This window comes from Mollisia scopiformis (genome assembly GCF_001500285.1).
Source record: "Mollisia scopiformis unplaced genomic scaffold LY89scaffold_10, whole genome shotgun sequence".
In the NCBI taxonomy this organism is placed as follows: domain Eukaryota; kingdom Fungi; phylum Ascomycota; class Leotiomycetes; order Helotiales; family Mollisiaceae; genus Mollisia; species Mollisia scopiformis.
In genome coordinates, this window is record NW_017263590.1 from 1,194,216 (window position 1) to 1,214,725 (window position 20,510).

General features: G+C 48.8%; 5 protein-coding genes across 5 annotated transcripts; 1 reads left to right on the top strand and 4 right to left on the bottom strand.

The window, feature by feature from the left end:
- Positions 1–1,502: 1,502 nt before the first annotated feature.
- LY89DRAFT_644385 (glycoside hydrolase family 31 protein) lies at positions 1,503–4,670 on the bottom strand (the record flags this gene model as incomplete). The annotated part of the gene is made up of 5 exons (XM_018211838.1): positions 4,288–4,670; positions 3,500–4,239; positions 3,126–3,449; positions 2,629–3,040; positions 1,503–2,578 (listed from the first exon to the last, which is right to left on the bottom strand). Exons 1-5 carry the CDS (start codon positions 4,529–4,531, stop codon positions 1,503–1,505), a joined length of 2,796 nt encoding a protein of 931 aa, XP_018072670.1. The 5' UTR covers positions 4,532–4,670.
- Positions 4,671–5,200: 530 nt separating this feature from the next.
- LY89DRAFT_615001 (uncharacterized protein) lies at positions 5,201–8,815 on the bottom strand. The gene is made up of 3 exons (XM_018210708.1): positions 7,990–8,815; positions 5,518–7,930; positions 5,201–5,469 (listed from the first exon to the last, which is right to left on the bottom strand). The coding sequence occupies exons 1-3, from the start codon at positions 8,457–8,459 to the stop codon at positions 5,359–5,361; spliced, it is 2,994 nt and encodes a 997-aa protein (XP_018072671.1). The 5' UTR covers positions 8,460–8,815; the 3' UTR covers positions 5,201–5,358.
- Positions 8,816–9,971: 1,156 nt separating this feature from the next.
- LY89DRAFT_668479 (uncharacterized protein) lies at positions 9,972–11,684 on the bottom strand (the record flags this gene model as incomplete). Its single annotated transcript, XM_018213042.1, has 1 exon — positions 9,972–11,684. One exon carries the CDS (start codon positions 11,682–11,684, stop codon positions 9,972–9,974), a length of 1,713 nt encoding a protein of 570 aa, XP_018072672.1.
- A 3,595-nt stretch (positions 11,685–15,279) lies between these two features.
- Positions 15,280–17,921, bottom strand: LY89DRAFT_684240 (general substrate transporter). Its single transcript, XM_018214841.1, has 7 exons — positions 17,428–17,921; positions 17,346–17,377; positions 17,037–17,261; positions 16,737–16,856; positions 16,494–16,684; positions 15,950–16,447; positions 15,280–15,901 (listed from the first exon to the last, which is right to left on the bottom strand). The coding sequence occupies exons 1-7, from the start codon at positions 17,591–17,593 to the stop codon at positions 15,481–15,483; spliced, it is 1,653 nt and encodes a 550-aa protein (XP_018072673.1). The 5' UTR covers positions 17,594–17,921; the 3' UTR covers positions 15,280–15,480.
- A 1,445-nt stretch (positions 17,922–19,366) lies between these two features.
- On the top strand, positions 19,367–20,234 carry LY89DRAFT_706831 (uncharacterized protein). Its single transcript, XM_018217553.1, has 2 exons — positions 19,367–19,715; positions 19,763–20,234. The coding sequence occupies exons 1-2, from the start codon at positions 19,391–19,393 to the stop codon at positions 20,155–20,157; spliced, it is 720 nt and encodes a 239-aa protein (XP_018072674.1). The 5' UTR covers positions 19,367–19,390; the 3' UTR covers positions 20,158–20,234.
- The last annotated feature ends 276 nt before the right edge of the window (positions 20,235–20,510 follow it).

The following is a 20,510-nucleotide window of genomic DNA, read 5'->3' on the forward strand; positions in this document are numbered from 1 at the left end:
TCTTTAACCAGATGGAAGTCATCATTCGCGGCATTGCGGGAGAGCCAAGATCAGGAACAGATAAGAAATATGTCCGGACTCAGACTCAACCAGAACCTCGGTGACCGCTTGAGAGCCTCATTGCGGGATGACGATTTCGGGGTGAGTATCTCACGATGGGAGAGTTGGGCAGTGACATTCTTAAACCCCGAAGACCTGAGCTTGACTTCAGCTCTGGTCTGGTCTTTGCGTGCGTGGAGTGCTTCTTAAACAGATGGGGCTGATTGATTCTGCAGCTCAAGTACATGGCCAGGTGACTACACTCTGCCCGTCTACGCTCTTGCGGGGCCGTCGTTCAGGATGTCAATCCCGTCACGGAAGCCATGATGGGGCGGAGGATTTTGCTTGGCAGATTTATCAACCGGCACTTGAAAGACGATATATCTGCTAAAATGGACTCGTCTTAAACCTGAGATAAGCACACTGTACTCATCTATTTAACGTCGAGGAGAGGTTTTCTTTGTGTTGGTGGTGAAGAGGTTGAGCGAGAGGTACGAGATTTAGCCTTGTCTATTTTTGGCACTGGCACGTGATCATCCTTTATTTCAGCCTCTCGATGGAATTAGTGCCGGAGACCAAATGCATCCTTCTTACATTTATTTCCATGTGAAAATATCTCGATCGACACCTGTATAAAACTGTTGTGATTTCTGTTGAAAATGGCCTTTTCGTGGCCAAATCTAACCATTCATTTTTCTCCAGAATGTCATTGGTAACACCAACGCGAAATGCCGAGACAGTTTTTTGTACGAGGTGTTTAAAGATTTTGATGTCCGTGTCGAGAACCTGATGTCAGACAAGAAGTGGCAGATTGAGTTATAATAGAGTTTGGTAACCTGTGAATAATTTGTCCATGTCCATGGGTTCTCCGTGGTCACAATGGAAGTAAGTATATCATCATTCCATGAACCCGTGTCCATGAGATGATAACATATCCCGGCTTCCCAAATCTCTCCTAGATAGCCGTAGAATGGGTGGGAAGTCTGTCCTACCACCCGTATTTGGCGTCGAAGTTTAACAATGTACCTCCGTAAAGATCAATATTCCAGAGAAGTTTTCAAACTTAGGTTCAATCTTTGCAACTTACACGCATGATAATTTCAATCCCAGTCCCAATACCAAACAAAACGTCACTTGAAAGCCCGCACGAGACTCGCCTAGAAATCCAAGGGGAAAAGAGACAAGCGACGTATCCTCCCTTTTCTTAGCGGGCCGAGTCCAGAAAAGAAAAGAACCACAAAAAATGCAAACAATATTTTCTCGATGAGAAGAGGCTGTTACCTAGCAGGACTAAGTCATGCCTTCGTTATTGTCGTCAGAGCCTTTTGTTGACCCATACATGATAGTAAATAAAATATGACAAAGTTGGGCACCGATGTCCGTCCTTGACTCTGGACATTTTCACACAAGTCACCTCAACTCTATAGCAAACATTCAAAACATCATCAAAATAATTTCATACTCTAATGATTAACCACCACCTCAAAATCCCCACTCAACGCCTTCCCCACCGGCACAACCAACTCCCCCGTCCCCCTATCATGCGACCAACCACCCACACTCTCCCCATCAACCACACACCCACTCGGGCTCCCACTCCACCCCAAAAACGTAATCCTCGCCACCTTCACCCCAGCATCAAACCCATAGCTCCCCTTAACACTAAACGTCCTCCCATCAAACGAGAACTTGACATACGTCGTCGCCGCCTGCACAAGCGAGATCCCATCATCGAGATACAGCTCTCCCTCCGCCTTCCCGTCCGCGCCGAGCGGGACCACAATCTCGAAATCTTGCTGGCGGAGGGCCGTTGTTGTCATAGCGCTAGCTACGCGCTGAGGGACGATGATGCCGCCGCGGTAGTGCAAAGGGATGGAGGTGTAGTTTACGTCTGTGATGGCGACGGTTGATGCTTGGCCTTGGACGGGAGCGTGCGTGTACCAGTCGTAGAAGATATCTTTGGGAAAATAGACTGATGCCGTAGTAAAGTTTTCTTCCGTGACAGGCGAGACGAGGATGGAGGGGCCGAAGAAATATTGGAGGTCGAGACCGAAGGTGTTGGCGTCTTCGGGGTAGATGTAGAACATGGGGTTGATGAGGGGAGTCCCGTCGGCTGTCTGGTGGTAGAGGGCTGTGTAGATGTAGTCGAGGAGACGGTAGCGGATGTCGATGACTGTTTTGGCGGCTTCGGTTACGCTTTCCCATTGGTAGAATTCTTGGGGGATGTTGGGTGGGTAGGCGTTGTGGTCGCGGTAGAAAGGACTGAATGCTCCTAAGGTGGCCCAACGGGAGCAAAGTTGCTCTGTGGTGTTGTCTCCGTATCCGCAAACATCTGAACCGACCATTGGGACTTGGTATATTGAAGCAAAGGCCATCATACCAGCAATCGAAATTCTGTAATGTGGCCAATCACTGATATTGTCTCCAAGCCAATGTCCGACCTTAGTCCCTGCACCTGAGAATGTGCTTCGGGTAATGACGATTGGTCTTTCTGTAGATCTTCGATTTTGCATTGCATTCCTGGATGCGGTAGACATCACTAGACGGTGTCAGTCTTTCGAACACACATTCTGAGACTGTGAAACTTACTTGTCCCATAAAGATTATGAGTATCATACATAGCCAAACCATTTTGATGAATGACATCGGTATTAACAGTATGATTAGAGATTCCTCCACGAGCCGCATTATCCGCATACGTAAAAGCAGCAGCATTATGAATCGCATACTTGGGGTAAAGTAGATCTCTACCAGGAAGACCAAGTTCTTGTCCAGCAGCTTGCCTCTCAGCTATCTTCATCACCGATTCTTCGACAGCTTGGCTAATTTCCCTTCTCACTTTCGTCCCAGTGCATGGTGTTCCAGGAGGCTGGAAATCACAAGGAAACCCCGGGATTGGACGTGGAGGAGTTCGGACAGCTGGAGGATCTGGAGGATATCCAACTGCCGCAGCATAAGGGTTGTCGCAAGGAAAGTTACATGGGAAGTTTGACGGTTCGTTCTATTGACACATTAGTGTTTGCTTTAGCAGAAACTCCCAAGCAACTCCCGAATGTCTTTTCAAACGGAGATAAAATCCAACGTACCATATCAATCCAAAGACCATCAACATCAACGCCCGTCTCCGGCGAAAAGAAAACCTCAAACTCATTATCCCAATACCCCTGAATCCCCGTATTAAACCAATCCGGAAAGACCGTCACACCCGGCCACACAACCCCCAACCAAAACGACCCATTACTCCTCTTCAAAAAGATCTCATCAGCCGCACCTCTTAAATAGGGTCCATACTGCTGGTACGCCACTGCGGGATCAACCATCAGTATCTGTTTCTGATCGTGTGCGTGCAGGTAATGATTAATATCCTGCATCATGGTGAGGTTGAACCTCTCTGGGTCGAGCGAGAATACCTGTCTCCCATTAACTTTCCGTCTCCGTTCTACGAGAGGGGAGGACTTACCCGTCGACGATCCATGTAATCGATATCCGTCCACATCGTCTCGAGCGGGATCTCCGCCTTCGAGTAATTATAAATGACCTCCGCGACAGCAAACGCATCTTGGTACCCATACCTACAATTATGGAACCCGAAGCCCCAGTACGGCATCATAGCCGGTAGGCCCACTACCTCCGCGTACTGCTGCGAGACGGCAACGGGTGTTGGTCCGGCCATGAAATAGAAGTCCAGGACGCCGCCGAGGGTGTTGTATTCGAGGTACTGATCCGCGCCATTCGTGTTGTTGATTTTGATATCCATGCCGTTGGAATTCACGAAGAATACTCCATGGGTACCTGTCGTGCGATGATCGAAGTAGATTGGGTGGTTGCCGTATAGATTCGCGCCTGTGGGGATGCCGTATGCGTCTTGAGACCAGAGTGTACGGATGTAATCCGTGGTGTTGAGACGGAAGGGATCAGAGTGTTCTCCAAGGCCGTACAGATTTGGGTCTTCTGGCAATGAGGTTCTTAGTCGTAAGTATTGGGACTCGAAAACGATGCTTGCGGCTGAAGTATCGAAGAGCACTTCTCCTGTCTTGGGGCGAGTGATGGAGAATGAGAATGGCGAGGCGATGTAGTTGAACTGGATATTTGCCTGCTTGGAATCGATACCACTGGATGCAGTAGGCCTTGGAAGAACACTGGCTGGAATTTGATAAACGCTGTTGCCAGCATCTTCAATCTTGACGTGGATTCGATCATCTGCCACGAATTAGTTACCGCACAAATTTAGAATATGCAAATACTCACCAGTCTCATAAACAACCTCCAATGTAAGACTCGTCAAGTCAGTGCCATAAACATTGCAAGCAGTTCCAGCAAGACCGAGCTCCACAGTCAAGCTCGAAGCCGTCGTCTTCACATTCGAAGCTTCATAACCCGGACAAGAAGCCAACGGATCGTCCGTCTCAGCTCTGGGCAAAATCGCCGCCGAAACCACCGTCACAGCTAAAACCAAGCTCATAAAGAAAGCCATACTCTCTGAATCCTCCATCCAAGAAACCCTCCTCCCTCCTCCATCTTTAAATAAAATCTCCCCTCAGTGACGTTACAGACAAGGTACCGGTACGACCCCAACCCCCAGTTCATCTCAAGTAACTGCGGGGCCGCCACACGCCTCACTGATAGGTCACACCACCCCCGAATCCGCCGAGAAACAGCATGTTTTTGCTGAGAACTTTAACGTGCTTAAGCTTACTGACCTGCATTTTTCTTCAATTTACGGACCGACTCTGGGAGGAACCCCGCACCCACCCCGCCTTGCCCCACAACCCGCAATTGACCAATGCCTCATGCGCCTAACGAGGGTTGATCCTCACATGTTGGTGCCACTACATGCGGATTTAAGTCACCACAGGTCGGACGGCGGATGCGTTGATCAGCGGTCGTGCTAGGATGGACTCATCCTTTCTCTTGGGCACGGTGAAATATCCTGGATCGTGCATTGGAAGGTTGAAAGATTGGCCGAAGACCGTGGACAGGAAAACGTAGGACTGACAACAAGTGGATATTTGCTCTTGTCGGAGAAACTCTCGCAATGTTTATAAAGCTCTGGACTGAGCCGAATGAGCCGCGGTTGAAAGTACCACTTGGTGTTGTTGTATGAAGAGAGGATGGGAGGAAAGAAAATGCGAGATTAAGACGAAGGTATCAATACCATATCGTAGCAACTCTAGATTATGCGTACAGCAATATGCCAAGCTATAAATCTTTTTCCATAATTGTTCCCTTTAAATATGGTATCATACATACCATCTACTTATTCCTCTTGACCCAAACTCCAATCTTGACGTAAACCCCAATATCTTACATCGCCACGAGTTAGTAAGGTAACTCCGACTTCGAAGAAGATCCCGGTGCAGGCTGAACAACGTCTTTAATCGGATGAAGTAGCAAAGGCGGAAGACACGTCCTGCCATGAGTTTTCTCCCACTTTTGAAAAGTTAGTATTCTTCCCATTCTATGGTGGGCAATACGTACTTCAGCGCCTCCAATCCCACTATCCTCCCATCCCAACCAGTTGTTATATAGTCTCTGGGGCGATGTTGCTCTGTAATACCAAGTACTGCCTTGGAATCTGACCTCACGGCCCCAGGAGTATGGACTCTCTTCGATACTTCCACTTTGACCTTTCGGCCCTGGATTGAAAAACCGCTGTAGACTTTCGCCTCCCCACGGTCTATCGAAGAACATCGGAATTGGCGCATATACTGCTTTCAACCCATGAAGCAAAGAGACTGTCTGAGGAGTCATCTCACTGCTGACGTGGTTCCCCTTCTTATTTTCCGCATGCATTGTGTCCAATAACTTCTTGCTGCATCTGGATTGAGTACCAATCGTAGCACGTCTTGGAGTCTTCTCAGGTCCATCATACCCCCAGACATCATTTCTTCCTGGCCAACTGGTATTGACGGGGTTGAAAATGGGACTCAACGTTATATAGTCTGCCTCCTCCCCAACGCTCCAAACGAACTTGTCATCCTTAGGATCGTTGACTGGTGGTCCACTGCCAATATATGTGACATTAACGACCGGTGGTGCTCCCCACACTGTGTCAGCTCCAACAGCTTTCTCGACCATTCTAGTGAACTGGGAGTATCGTCCATGATAGGATGGAATATAGTATCTCTCATTGCGTTCCCAGAGTCCCTTTCTTGGTTGAGCCTTCGCGAATGTAGCTAGCTTTTCCAAGAGATTGTAGTAATGTCCCGTGTAACGAGTGTCAAACTCCCAGTTCCAATAATAGTCGAAATGCGGATGCTCCTGAGCAAACCACTGCACAGAGAGCCACTGTGATTGGTGCACATTATTCACTTCCCGAGGAATGAGAGGATAGGTTTCTCTCATCTTGGCATCGTTCCATAACACAGTCATGCCTGCAAACTCCTTTGGGACGCTCTTCTCGACTGCTTCCTCGTAAAGTGTCTTGCTGGAAAATATAGGCAACGTTTCGTCCTTCCATTCGACAAGCAGGAAAATCTCATACTCTCCGCCACTTCGCAAGCAAAGCTCTGACACCATAGCCCGGATGTTTTGTTTGTCGTTCTCGGTGAAGTTCAAGTGCGAGTAAGTTCGAATGATCACTGCTGTTCGAGGTGCCGGCTTGATCTCTACTTTCGCTGGCATGCCATGCAGACCCTTAGCTTTGGCTTCGTCTTCATTCAGTGCTGGTGTAATTGGAGGCTCTCCTGGAAATTTAGGACGTCCTTTTTCAGGTTCGTCACTGCTCTCCTGACCACCTAATTTGGACCACTGGGCAACATCATGTGTCGGGGGACCCTTAAGAAACTCGTCGGCCTCCTTGTCAGAGGACGAAGACCTGTGTGGATCTAAGTCCTCTACGGGCTTACTACCCTCCAGGCCAGACGACATAGAATCTCCATGATCATGCTCGTCCATTGGTGCATCCCCACCCAAAGTCGAGAACTCAGGAATCTGTGGATCTAAGTTCTTCACAGGTCTACTACCCTCAAAGCCAGATGATAGAGAATCTCCATGATCATGATCATTCATCGGTACATCACCACCTAAAGTCGAGTACTCAGCAACACGGTCCTCAGAATTCGCATTGTCAAACTTCTCCCATCCCACGCTATAGTCGTTCTTGCCACCTGACGGCGAATCTTCTTTTGGGTCCGTGGCCGGTGGAGCCTCCACAAACGTGTCAGGCTGGAAGCCAGGCATCTTCTTCCTCGATGGTTCGGCTCCAACACCACCATCTCCAGTCAACGAATTGGGAATCATCTCGCTGACTCCCTGGCGAATAGATAGGACTTTCTTCATGAGAGTATCTAACCTTCTCGCCATGGTACTTGGTCTGACTTTGCTAGTCCTGTTGGAGCGCGGCATGGTAAAGTTACCTGGGTTATCAGCAAGCATGGGACGCTCTGTTTGAGGATGAGGTTGGGTATATCTGTTGACGTTCATCTTGTAGCACGCCTTCTGTAGCTTGCCCCAATCTAATTTCGAAGCATCTCGTTCCTCCACATATTCCGAATCCGCAGCTTGTGGTTTAGCCGATGGGGCTTCCTCAGCCGTAAATCCATACGGACCAAGTCTCGCCTCTCGTTCGAAGCAGAGATTACTGTCGATGTCCAACGGAATGTATGAGCCCATCTGAGGACTCGAGAAGGCTTTTGGGTGTCCAGAGTAGACCAGCAGATCTGCAATAGGGCCATTGGGACCATTGCATGCTGTGTATGTACCTTGGTTGCCGTCTTGCCAAACTTTGCTGTTGTAATCGGGGTATGGGTTGTAGGTATAGGGAGGAGTATCGCTGTACTCAGACCAGGATTCTAAAGGCTTGAGGGCCGCTCCTGCGAAGCCTTCGTGAGCTCCGATGTCGATTAGGGCCTTGAGAGTATTGCCATATATCGCACCCGCCTGGTCACTCCTACTGAGATTCAGTAATACTCTAGAAATAGACGGACAATCGAAGGAGTAATCACTCACAATGCCAGCTCGTCATATTCCTTGTCGAACTGTTTCTGCAAACTTATACCACTGTAGTTATTTTCAGTTCCTGCCACAGACGAGGGCTTCAACAGCTCCGCAGCAGTTTTGGTGCTGCCCTGACCAGTCTTCATGTCCTCCACGCCGTGTTCCCACTCCGCAGGTTTCGTGCTCTCCGGCTCTGAAGGCAGGACGCTGAAATAAGTCGGAGCAATATGTGCTGTCTTCGTGAAGCTAAACTTGACCTCGATATCTGTCGGAGCATCCTCGCTGGCATCTGCCACCTTCGTCTCCTGTATTGGCTCCTGCGGCGTGTCCTGGTTTCCCCAGGGAACCTCGAAATCCCCCAAACCCTTCAGGACATCCACAGCATGTTGACTCGAAAAAGGTTCATCTCGCCAGAAAACGGCATACAAAGCCAACACAATGAACGTAAGAACAACAAGACTCTTGAATCGCGGAAGCATCATGGGCGCTGAGAAAAGTTCGGTTGCCAGAGCTTCGGGAATTAGACCAAGGGAAATCAAAGGAATGTATGGCCGTTCTCAAGCTTGGAATCGTCAACCATTTCGAGGGCTTCGAGAAGCTTGCTGGCACGACGCGTTTGAAAGGGGAGAAAAAGAAAGCTAGACGATCTGGATCGTGGCGTCGAGGTCCCAAATGGGTTGCTTCTACTTACAGTACATGTCTCGGCGAAAGTTTAATTGGACTTTCTCTGTTCGGATCTGGAATTGGCAGAGAATGATCTCAGATCCAACACCGACCTCGTCATAACTTCGATTGTACGAGCAAGAGAAGACGAAGTTTATCGGGATAGACCTGCATTTGATTTCGTCGGTACCAAAGTTTGGGTAGGATTCAAGCGTCACTTTCTAGCGCATGACCCCTGAAGATCGCCAAAGCAACCCCACGTTTACCGGATCCCAGGCTATATTTTCGCGTCAACCAATCCCCGATTCTGTGTCTACAGACTGGTTTGTTCTTATTCTTGAATACTCGAGTACGTGCTCCTCTGAACCGTTCACGTATTGACTTGCAATTAACCATCGATCCCCGTGCTGCGATACAATGGAACATATATCGACTTCTTAAAAACGGCTTGAATGTATTTGAAGTTGGACCCAAAGACCAAAGCCTATCATCGGCACCAAAGAGTTTGAGCGCTGGAGAATATGGAGAGTACAGTGAAATGTTCTCAGAACTGTTTTTGAGCTATAATAGGATTGTGATTATCATTGGAAAAAAAAGGCATCAACGCTTCTGCACAGTTCGTTTTGGTCATCAATCAAGCTTGTAGGGTATGAATGGACGGAGTATCTATCATGAATTCAGGAGAAGCAGACTCATATCCTCATTAAAGCTTGCCCTACTCTCTCTAAGACTCTTCGTCAGTGTCACAAGCTTCAAAGGTCATCCAGACTACACACTTCACCGCATTGAATCACAGAAGACGAATAGTTGTAGTGAATGAATCAAACATCAATGTTACAAGATATCTCGTTCCATCTATCGACCTTGCTATGCCTGACCCCCAACCATCACCAATGAATCGATGTCAACATACGTGGGAAAAACCAAACCCTCATCCCCTCATACCTCGCAATCCAGGCTGGTTGTAATCATATATCTTAACAATTTCCGTCCCATCGTCGGAGATTTCTCCCTGACCGGTCTCAAGTCAAGCAACTGCAAAACTGGCGCCAAAAAGAGAACGAGTACCCCAATCCTCCCACTATGCAAACCTTGAATGCAATCCAAGGCCTTTTCCACAACTCGAACTCGGTCCACTTTTCGGACCCTCCCCCAGAGAAAATGAAAGAGATGTGTATCGAATTAGGACTCGGTAATGTCATCGTTATTGGTCGTAAAGCTAAAGCAGAGAATATGCACAGTCGAATGCAATATCAAATTGACACAAACAATGAATGATTGGATGTCAGCCTATCAGGGATCTACCCTGATCTGACAGTTTTTTTCTTCCTCTAATAGAGGGAACTTTTGCGTTTCTCAGCTGATGTAAGAACGAGCATAGGTGCTTTGCGCTCAACGTCAACAGCCTCAGCTTTCTTTCCACCGTTCTTGAAAACAGCCGCAAAACTACCTCCGACAGATCCCTCATCACTGCCGACACTGGCAGTTGTGAAGTTGCTGTCAACGGAGGTGACGGACTTGCGCTCCAGTGAGCGCTCCAGTGAGCGCTCCTTCTGTCGCGATGATGGACGATCAGAACCAATCGCACCATGGGCTGAAGTACGAGGGCTGCCGTGGCTGGGTCGGCCGGAAAGACTTCCACTTCCACTACGACCACTATCTGACCCATCATCTGACGAGGCAGAAAATGTGAGCTCACCCGCCTCGGAGACAGGAGACATGCTACCAGAGCCTGCACTGCCCGGAGCTCTGCGGCGTTCCAACCCCGCACGAACAAGATTGTGGACAGCACTTCTGCGTGTACGGGTAGCAAAGTTTTTGCTACCCTCAAACTTGGTAGTGGGTTTGGCGGTCAGCTCATCCAAGGGAGGTGGGCCACGAGGTTGGCGGATCGGGTGCTCTCCAGCACGAGCTTGTCCTGGACCGAAGCCCGATGCCACTGGTGTCGAAGGAAAACCCATGCTCTTGGGAAGAAGAGCAGATCTCGGACCATCAATGTTTGTTTGAATATCCGTGCCAATAGCCATCGAGTTAGCCTTACGGTGCCCTCGGCGGAAGGCGCTTGCAGATGGCGGTGGGAGCGGCATGTGGTCTTGGGGAGGAGATTGAGATTTCTTGGGTGGGCTGATGCTTCGTGTGAATGTAGGCGCATCGGACTGAGGGGGTGGTGAGACTTGGAACCGAGGAGTACCATTTTGCTGTGGTGGCGAATAGTTAACAGTCTGCTGGACAATTTGCTGATCCATGTAGTTGTTTTGCTGAGCACTGTTATCCATGAAATAGCTTTGCTGCCCAGTCATGGGGTTGTAGTACGAATAGACGCCAGGTTGAGCGCCCACCACTGGAGTGATGATGGGTTGCATGTTGTTCTTGACCTGCTGCTGTTGATACATTCCCAAGTTTTGTGGTGTGATTGGAGGAGTAGCAAATTGTTGTTGCATCTGGTTTCCCATGCCCAAGTTCATGCCCTGGAATTGTTGAGCAGCTGCCTGGACACTCATGAGCTGTTGTTGCAGACGTTGTTGTTGCTCTGCAAGATACATGTTTGTGGCCACGAGCTGAGCATACAGATTTGGATCCATCTGCTCCTGGCCGTGCTCGTCAACAAGAATCTCTGGTGGAGCAAGAATCTGCTCTGGCACAGAGTACATTTGGCGGTTGGAGTTCATCTGGCTGCCATAGCTATTCTGAAGGTCAAAGTTTCGGGATGTCTTCGGTCCACCATATGATTCCTTCTCGGCGTAGATGCTACCTCGAAGTCCGATATTGTGTTCTGTCTGGGTTGGAGGTGCCGTGGAAGGGAACGTGCTGGATGTGGCTGACTTTGGCGCAGTCCTCAGGCCAGCAAGCAAGTGAGATCGGGAGGTGCGAGGTGTTGGGGCACCATTGTCTTGAGAATCGGATGGCTTTGTTGTCTCGAAAGAGAGACGCTTGATGTTGGACCCATTTGCTCGTCGGGAAGCAAAACCAGATCCGGGCATACCCAATCCATTGCTGGATGGGAAGTTGTTGTAGGACATCTGAGCAAGACCGCCTGCGTCCATACTCAAGGTGTGATGTTGTACAGGTGAAGAGTTGATCGTGTAATTCGGGTGGGTGCGAGAGTGATCGATGTTGCAAACTCGACTTCGAGAGAGTGAAGGCAATCGAATTAGCAGGCTCAACAGATGAGCAAATGCAGAAGTATTAGAGGAATTAGATGATCGAGCGAGTCGATCGTGTTGTACGTTTGAAGAGTGGAAGAATTATGTATGATGTAAAGAAGCTCGTATGCTGAGCAGAGGCAAGCCTATGAAGTAGGCAACAGCGAAGAGGTGGTCGAAAAGCGTGTAATGAATAGCCTTTGAAGAGATCCAAGATGTGTGAAGAGAAACCGGATGAGCCGAGAAACAAAACGCGTCGCGTACTATGTAGTGTAGTCGTTGGAAATTACAGGTTTTCTATGCGAGAGAGGTCGAAAGCAGAAAGTTGGCCAATGTAACGAATTTTCTGGATGCGGGTCGAAGAAGGCGCGACGCTCTTGAACTCAACAAAGAGCGACGGAGGAGTTGAAAGGCAGACGAATGTGTTGATGGATCGGTCGAGGTTGATGAAAGAAGCAGGTCCGATCGGTGATGAAAGGCGTGTTCTCGTTCCGATACGACACGACAGAGTGATGCGAGTGAGCTGAGCCGAGCGCGTGAGCGAGCCAGAAGAACGAACAAAGGCGAAGGTACGACGACAACAAAAAGGTATCGATGTTGAATTGCGAAGAATCTGCGGCGGCTGGAAAACTCAATCTCGATCCCACTGCTGGATATTATCACTCTTCGAAAGAGGATGGAGGGGTGACAAGAGAAAAAGAGAGGGCGGTGAGGTTGGATGAAGGAAAGGATGGAAAAGAGCAGAGTCGAGGCAATAGTTTAGTTCTGTGATGGCCGATGGGTTCGAAGGAAGGGGCTAGAGTGAAAGGGGGATGGGGCGTAGCAAGGGTGGGGAGGGGAGGGATTGGCCTGGGAGCAGCAGGTGTGTGTGGTGACTGGTCTGGTACGAATGGTCGTGCAGCCCGCGGACAGCAGTCGGAAGGGGATTATTCGAGTAGGCGACTTTATTAGTGAAGTTCGTAATTGAGGAATTGAGGGGGGCTTTTCTAGGCGTGCCGGGTCTAGCTGTTGTCAGGAGGTGGCCGCGGCCGTGCAATTGGGCCAGCACAGAACTCTAGCTGCGATCGCGTCTGCTGCTCTTCAGCCTGAAGATGGGCGAGAAGCCGACTCTTGAGGCTCCTGGCCCGTTTGTCCAAGCCGCTGGGCGATTGCTGATTTGCAAATGGCAATCGTGCTGCTGCTGCGTGCTGCTGATGCTGGTGCTTGCTCTTGATCGTGATCTTGTGCAGTCAATGCCAGTCTCAGTCTGCCTGTGGTGCTTGCTCGCTGGAAACCCGAATAACCAGAAAATAATGTCTGTCCTCTGCACAAGTGCTCACGAATGCATTGATCTCCACGAACAGTCATGGGTTGGCGGGCAGGGGATAATTAAGCAGCCTGGCTGACTGGGTAAGGAGTAACGAGAGGGACTTTACAGTACTGTACTGTACTGTACTTCCAAGCTCATTCACTCGCGAGCCTGCACTCATCACTCTATTCTAATTCTTATTATTGACCATTTCGTACCGAGCTGCGTAATCCCATCTGCGTCAAAAGGAAGAAGTGTACTCATCCACCGCATCATCCCCAAGAGTCCCAGCCTCGTTGGGTGTCTGAAGTATACTATTCATGGCCCTTCATCATGCTCCATTGCTCCTCCTTCTCCTGCTGCCCCTCAGCTCACACAGCCGGAGTGGAGTCCCGCTACTGTACTGTACTCGAACTTCTCCTTTTTCTTGCTGCAGGCTGCACACCCACCGCACGCTGCTGCAGCACACACACCCATCCCCATCCCTTCCGCTTCTCCTTCCACAGCGTGTGTTCAGTGGTGTGAACTCGTGGCTTGCCCCCATCAACAGATGCCTACCAATCAAGCCCTCCGCAGCAAGCCTGCAACGGCAGCCGAGCCCATTGATCCTCGCCCGTCGAAGATGTTTGCATCTCTGTCCAGAGATCCTGGGCCAATCGCCGTGCGCAATCGCGGTCCCTCGATCACAGTCATAATAAGTCCCAGACGGAAATCCATATAGGTAGCGGTGGGCAGGAACAACGCATCAACATCTGTCATCTCGTCTTTGCGAGCCCATCCCTCTTCCCATCCCATGATTTGCCTTCGCATGGCAAGCTCTGACTCTGACTCTTGCTTTTCCCTCACCCTCGCCTCCTCTGCCCAAACGGGCTCGGGGCGCACAGATGTGTGTCTTCAGGGGTTCCCGCCTCTCTTCCGGCGATCTGTGAAGAGGGAGACAGCATGCAGGAAGCCTGCATACATCAAGGCGCTTCCATCATGAACCAGCCGCCACATCCTCTCGTTCTCTCTCTCTGCCCTCCACCACAGGTCCAGAAGCAGGCCAATTTTATTTCCACATCGTCTGCACATCACCCCGCTGGTGCATGGCCGTAAGCAGCTCTCTCTTTAGCCGTGCCTTGGAGCGGTGGGACAGGACAGACGCACATTGTCGTGGTTCCGCACCATCCAATTGAAGCTCTCGTGCAGCTGATCGCGCCTCGAGCGCGTCCAGAAGGCATGCTCATTTGCTGGACGTGACAAGAATGACCCGACAAACACACCCTCTCGTGCACTCTGTTTTCTCTGCGCGCGTATTCCACCAATTCCCTTCGCCTGCCATGCTGCAATACTACAGCTGTGCAGAGTAATAATCAAGATCCCATAGAGTAATCAGCACCGCGGTCCAAGAATCCATCAAACCAAACCCCCCGACCGAAAAGGAGAAAGTCCCCGATCATCCATCTCCATCCCATACTCAAAAATACCTCAGACTCCTGAGGCGTAAACTATACACACACACACACGCACATACACGTACAACGGGGCCACTCTATTTCTATCTGCAACACTCCACAATTACTTGGGAAGAACTCCCAAACAAGCGCACTGACGCTGCTGCGTCTCCGTCTCCGTGTATCATCCAATCCATTCAGAGGTAAACAGAAAGAGAAAAAAATCCGCAGGAGCGCAGCAGTGCTCGCGCATTCGCCAAGCCCAAACTGAAACTCCCATCCCTCTCTTTCTCAAACAAGCTTGCCCCCCTCTCCTTCTCCTGGTACGTACCGTAAAATCTTATCTCGTGCCTGGGCATTTCGAAACGGGGCGATCGCCAAATAGGGCTGTGGGTAAGATTAAGATCGTCGGCTGAGATTGCTGGTTTGGGGGTTGCGGTGTCGCGTGCAGGAGACGAAAGCAAAAAATTAGATGGACCCTGATGTGTCGGTTGGAGGTCTCCACGTGTGATGTTTGGATGAGGTGGCGATCCCGAGGATGTGGTTTTGTGGTTGTTGGGTTTTTGGGGATGTTGTTTATGAACGTGAATTTATCTGTTGGCAAGAGAGAGAAGTTTGGGATCGCATACAGTACCGTAGCTTGGGTATTTCATGCGGCTGCGGCACGCTGATATAGCTTTCCTGGATCAATAGTTCAAGGTATAGAAATTGTCAATTAATTTGCAGGGACATTTCAATAATCGAGTGCATTTCGAAGTCATTTGTGCTAACGCGGGTCGTATCATCAAAGTAAGATCCAAGGCTGATTAGGAATATTTGTTAGACTCTGTCTATTCCGTCGATTAGATGATAATGATAGGGGTATATGCATCGCTCATGATATTCTTCCATACGCCTCTCTTCGCCCATCCCATTCCATTCGCGAACTCCATTATCCATCTAAAAATGCTCACTCAAATATTACTTGTAAATCAAATCAACTTTCCGACGTAACTCCAGACTTTTGACTCCAACTCTTTAATTCCACCTTATCCGCGGCCCTCGGTCCCAAAACCTTCACAGAACCAAAACTCCTTGGGCTAACCTTACTCTCATACAGAAAGTCGATCTCCTCAGTCGTCAGTCCTTTGGTTTCTGGTATCACAAAGTATGAGACAAGCAAGAGAATTATACTGGTTCCCATAAACACAAATCCAGTCTTGGCTCCGAGATTACCAGAGCCAGCTCCAACATTATACATGTAAGGAGTGACAAAAGCAAAAAGCCAACTGGTGAAGGCTTGCACTATGATGCTGATGGATTGTGTGTGCTGTCGTAGTTTGTACGATGAAAGCTCAGGTGGCATTGACCATGATACCATAGAGTTCGTGGGTTGTTGCCAGACGATGAGGAGATTCCTGGATTTGTCAGCAGGATGAAATAGATAATAGAGGAGGAAGTCGTACATTAGGATGGCAATAGCCCATACGGCACCAGTATTAGAGTATGTAGCATATCCTAGTCCTCCAATAGTTGCCAAGGCAAGAATATTTCCTACGACTCCAATCAAATATAGAGGTCGTCGTCCAATTCTGTCTCCAAACCTCCATGCCAAAGGCATGATAACCAACGCTAGACCGAAGCCTGCGATATTGATATCAAAAGCGTGTATGACAGGCAAGCTAGTAAGTGTAAGGAAATATATATTCTGAGTGAGAAGGGCAGTGCCAAGAAGGCCATTGCCAAACATGATGAGGCAAACTGTCAAAGTTCGTTTTAGGTCCGTGCCTTGAAAGCAGTGCCAATACGACGCAGCTGTGTTTGCGTCCTTTTGCATTTCATGAAGGATGCCAGATTGAAGGTGTGCCAAACGAGCATCGATGTTGTTGTTTTTGCCATAGAGCCTTGCTAGAGAAGAGTGTGCTGCTAGAGGCTTTCCTTTCATGACAAGATATGTAGGTGATCTGCTGGAGCTTAGAACAAAGTGCTTTAAGATTCAAGGTGACTCACTCAGGAGCAAATAAGAATGCAATTATAGGTAGCGCGCCAACTACCCATTGCAGAGCAAAGACGGTTCGGAAGGCTGAAGGGTGCAGGTTTGGGACGAAAGAACGCACAACTGCTAGGCCAATGAGTTGCATAGCGATGACGCAGAATGCAAGACCGCCAAGAAGAACACCTCGTAGACGTGGTGGTGAGATCTAACTCGAAGTTAGTGACCTCCGTACCCAGGCAAAATAGATGATCACATACCTCAGAAGCATAAGTTGTACCCACAGCTAGTAATCCCCCAACTGCCAAGCCATTGATCATCTTTCCGGCAAGTAGAGTCCCTTTCGCGGTAGCAGTGTATTGCACGATTACACCCACAGTCTAAGTAATGGTTAGTCAATCATCTATAGGAGCTACCAGTCAGAGTGACAGTAATGCAGAACCCTCGAAAGCTAGACCTGCTCTGTCTCGAACTTCCATCCAACAAGTTTCAATAGGTATGAACTAAAGTACCCTCCCAACGATAAAATGATATGCTTCAAAACCTCACGGGTGACTTGCCGTTACAGCTCCAAACGCCATGCCTGTATATCTTCGTCCGATCTTTTGTGACATCGGCCCTGCAACTGCAGACCCTAGTATTGATCCAACATTGGTCATAGATGACCATAAAGACGTCCAGATAGAATCGAGATATAGTTCTTTCGTAGCTACATCAAAATGGCCAAAGTATAACTCAAACGCAGGCATAGCTAGACTCGCTCCATTCGCAATAGTATCGTAGCCCTAGGAACAACGTTAGTCAGGAGTTTTGGCAAGGAACGGCGATTGGGCTGGGCTTTGGAAGCCGTCGTCAAAGGGTCGACATACATAGACAGCTGCGCATGCATACGCCGCAAGCACTGCATCTTCGTCAATAAAGAGACGAAATGAAGTTCGTGCAAGTACATACTGTACAATAGACATAGCTTATTCGCCCTCACTGACTCCCATAATCCATACGTCTTCTCTAAAGTCTCGAGAGCCTCCCCTTGAAGCGCAAGTTGCTTCTGTGCTGATTGGTCCATATGCTCCATGTGTTGCGCATCGGATAAGGTCACCTTGGAGTCCATTCCCATGTCTTCAGCCTTCAAATCCACCCTGGATATCGACTAGAGATTCTTCGAAAGTACCGAACTCGGTAGATCCAAATTCCAGGACGGCGGGACCTAGACGTCCATATATAATTCGTGCTTGTGGCTGGCTATCTTGTGCAACCTCAATTGCGTGCACCCATCACATTCTCTGCTGCGTTCCTGCGAAATACTGGGAGCCTCTCCGCACCCCGCAAAGTTGGGGATGTGAGTAGAAAAATGGATCTGGTTTGATCGAATCCACCACAGTCTCGTCTAAGGATCACTGCCAGGTGACACATCAGACTAACAAGAAAAAGGACGGCATCGAAATACGGAAAGGGCTGGCGGTCATTCTTGATGCCGAAGGCTCGAAGCTTGACACAAAACGGACACTGGACGGCGACCTTTCTGCATGGGATCTCCCGTGTGCCACAGCACAATAGTGGCGTCTCGGTAGCTCCCCGATTGTCCAGCAACAAATGTGGTCAAATTGCGCGAGGTAACACAGACCCTGGAGATCGCCGTCTAATGATTAAAATTACATCGCTGATAGGGTTCGTCTCAAATGCTCGAAACAGCCTGCTGTACTCCTGCATTAACTTCCAGAATATGGTGTTCCTTGCGAGGCTAGCCACACGCCAACGTCGTCCTGGCTGAAGAACATCATGCCATCCTCTAAATTTGAACACCATCTGGCGGGAAAATACCTTGCGAGAAAATACCTTGCTAGATCTTCAGAAATCGTTGAAACAGATGTTGTAGTTCGACGTCATCTGATGGTTTCAATGCAGAGCAGCCCCTGGTTTGGTGCGGCCGTGGAAGGGAATTCGAACAGAAAGATACTTTCCCACGTTTCTCTGAGCTGAGTCCTTCCATGCAGGATTCGGCGTGGCTTGCATGCAGCTCAGTGGTTTGACCCCGCAATTGACAGTCAATAACGTCCCGAGCCGATGTCAGCAAGCTTCTGATTCGAGAAGCTCCTGAAGAAGTTCTAGTTGGTGTTGTGAACTCTGAAACGCATTGTACTGGTTGAGACTGTTGGCGAAGACGAGGGAAACATCAGTTGGCATTGCTTTTATGCGAACTCTCTTGAGATCTTGATACGTTTTTTCACGTTTCTGCTTCTATCTGCGATCGAGAAGATGTATAGATGGATCCATGGAACTTTGCGTATTGCGTTTTCTGCGAGACTTTCACCTGTTACCCCTTTCAGCTGGGTACTGCTTGATAGCTCTGAATCCAAGTTGCTTTCAGCCTTCGAAACTCTCCCCCAAAATGAAGTAGTCTCACCCATACCATGTTGTAATACAGTAGGCTGGAGCAACGCTGAAGGTTTCTACCTGAGAAGGAACTTGCCTTTAAGGAGAAGCAAACTGCAGGTGATAGAAGCAAGCCACTCTACTATGAAATCGCCTCAGCAAGAGCAGTATATACCACAGAAACCGAAAATGTGATAGAAAAGTCTTCGGGATAGATGGGAAAAGTGGAACAGAGATCTTATGCCAATATTACCTAGGTAGGTAGGGCTTATTGGCCTTGAATGAATGGGAATAAAGCAAACTTCAGTCGAATACTTCAATCAAATATGACACACTGACGCCACATCGAAAGTGTAGAAACAAAAAAATAAACTAAATTATAGTAGTACTAGTCTAGGGGAAAATCTATCACAAAACGATAGCCTAATAACTCCCGTTCTCTCTCTCTTCTACATGCATCACGTGCCATCGAACGCGCTTGAAGCGCGTCTCCTCGAAGTCAAACACTGTCTCCAACCACAACACAAACAACATAACCAAAATGGCTACCTCAACACCAACAATAATCGACCTTAAAACCTCCTTTCTACGTACACAGATCCTCGCCCTCTCCCAACCCCTCAAACCATCCACGACCTTCACCGAATCCATCTCCTCCCAAGAGAACGCGCTCCGCCAAAAGTCCATAGACGAAGCACTATACAAACTCAACGGCCTGTTAAAAAAGCATAACAAGCTATCTTACGGCCCGCAAGCGCAGAGGCATGTTGCTGAGCAAGTGGACAGACTGTATTGGAATGCGGGGGAGCGCGGGGTGAATACGCTGGGTAGGGGAGAGGAGTGGGCGGAGAGGGGTAGTGATTATCGTGAGCTATTGTGAGGATGGTGGGATAGGACTTACTGACGGAAATAGGCGAAGAAAGTGTTATTGAGCAGATGCCAGAGCAGTGGAGCGAGGAAGCAGAGACGAAAGCACCTGAGCAGGCCGCGAAATACAAAGAGTTACAGCAGAAATTGGTTGAGCTGAATGAAAGGAGGAAAGCTGCGAGGCAGAAGGTAGAGAATTATAAAGCTTTGAAACAGCTTGTTGATCTGCTGGGAGAAGATGCTGGTGTGCAGGATAATATTGTCACGAAGAATGGAGAGGTAGAGATTGAGCTGGAGAAGATGAGGAGGTTGATGGTAAGAGTTGAGCGGGGTATTGGAGGACTGGATGAGAGGCAAGAAGGAGATGAAATGGTGATTGATGGAGAGGAAGGAAGGGACAAGATACTAAACTTGTTGACTCTGGGAACAGGAGCGGGATAGTATAGGAGACTCAAGTAGAAACGCTGATAGACTTTCCAAACAGTTGGCCGTCGAATGAAATGGTACAATTTAAATCTATCTATGGCTTGAGATCTCAATCTGAATAAGTCTCCAGCGCATCACTGGTCCATACTGCATTTCTGAATGTCCGATTCTCCTTGAAGTACATCTACTGTTGTGGGCTTTATGCTACACATCACAACTATCCGGAAACCTGCTGTCGTTTCTTTGGCCAATAATCTCACGCAGATAACCAAAGGATAATTGTGTTGCCAGCGTTATTCTTTACCATTGATATGGATGGACAAGATTCGACAGCAAGAATCTGTTTCGATCTCTCATGTGCTAAGATG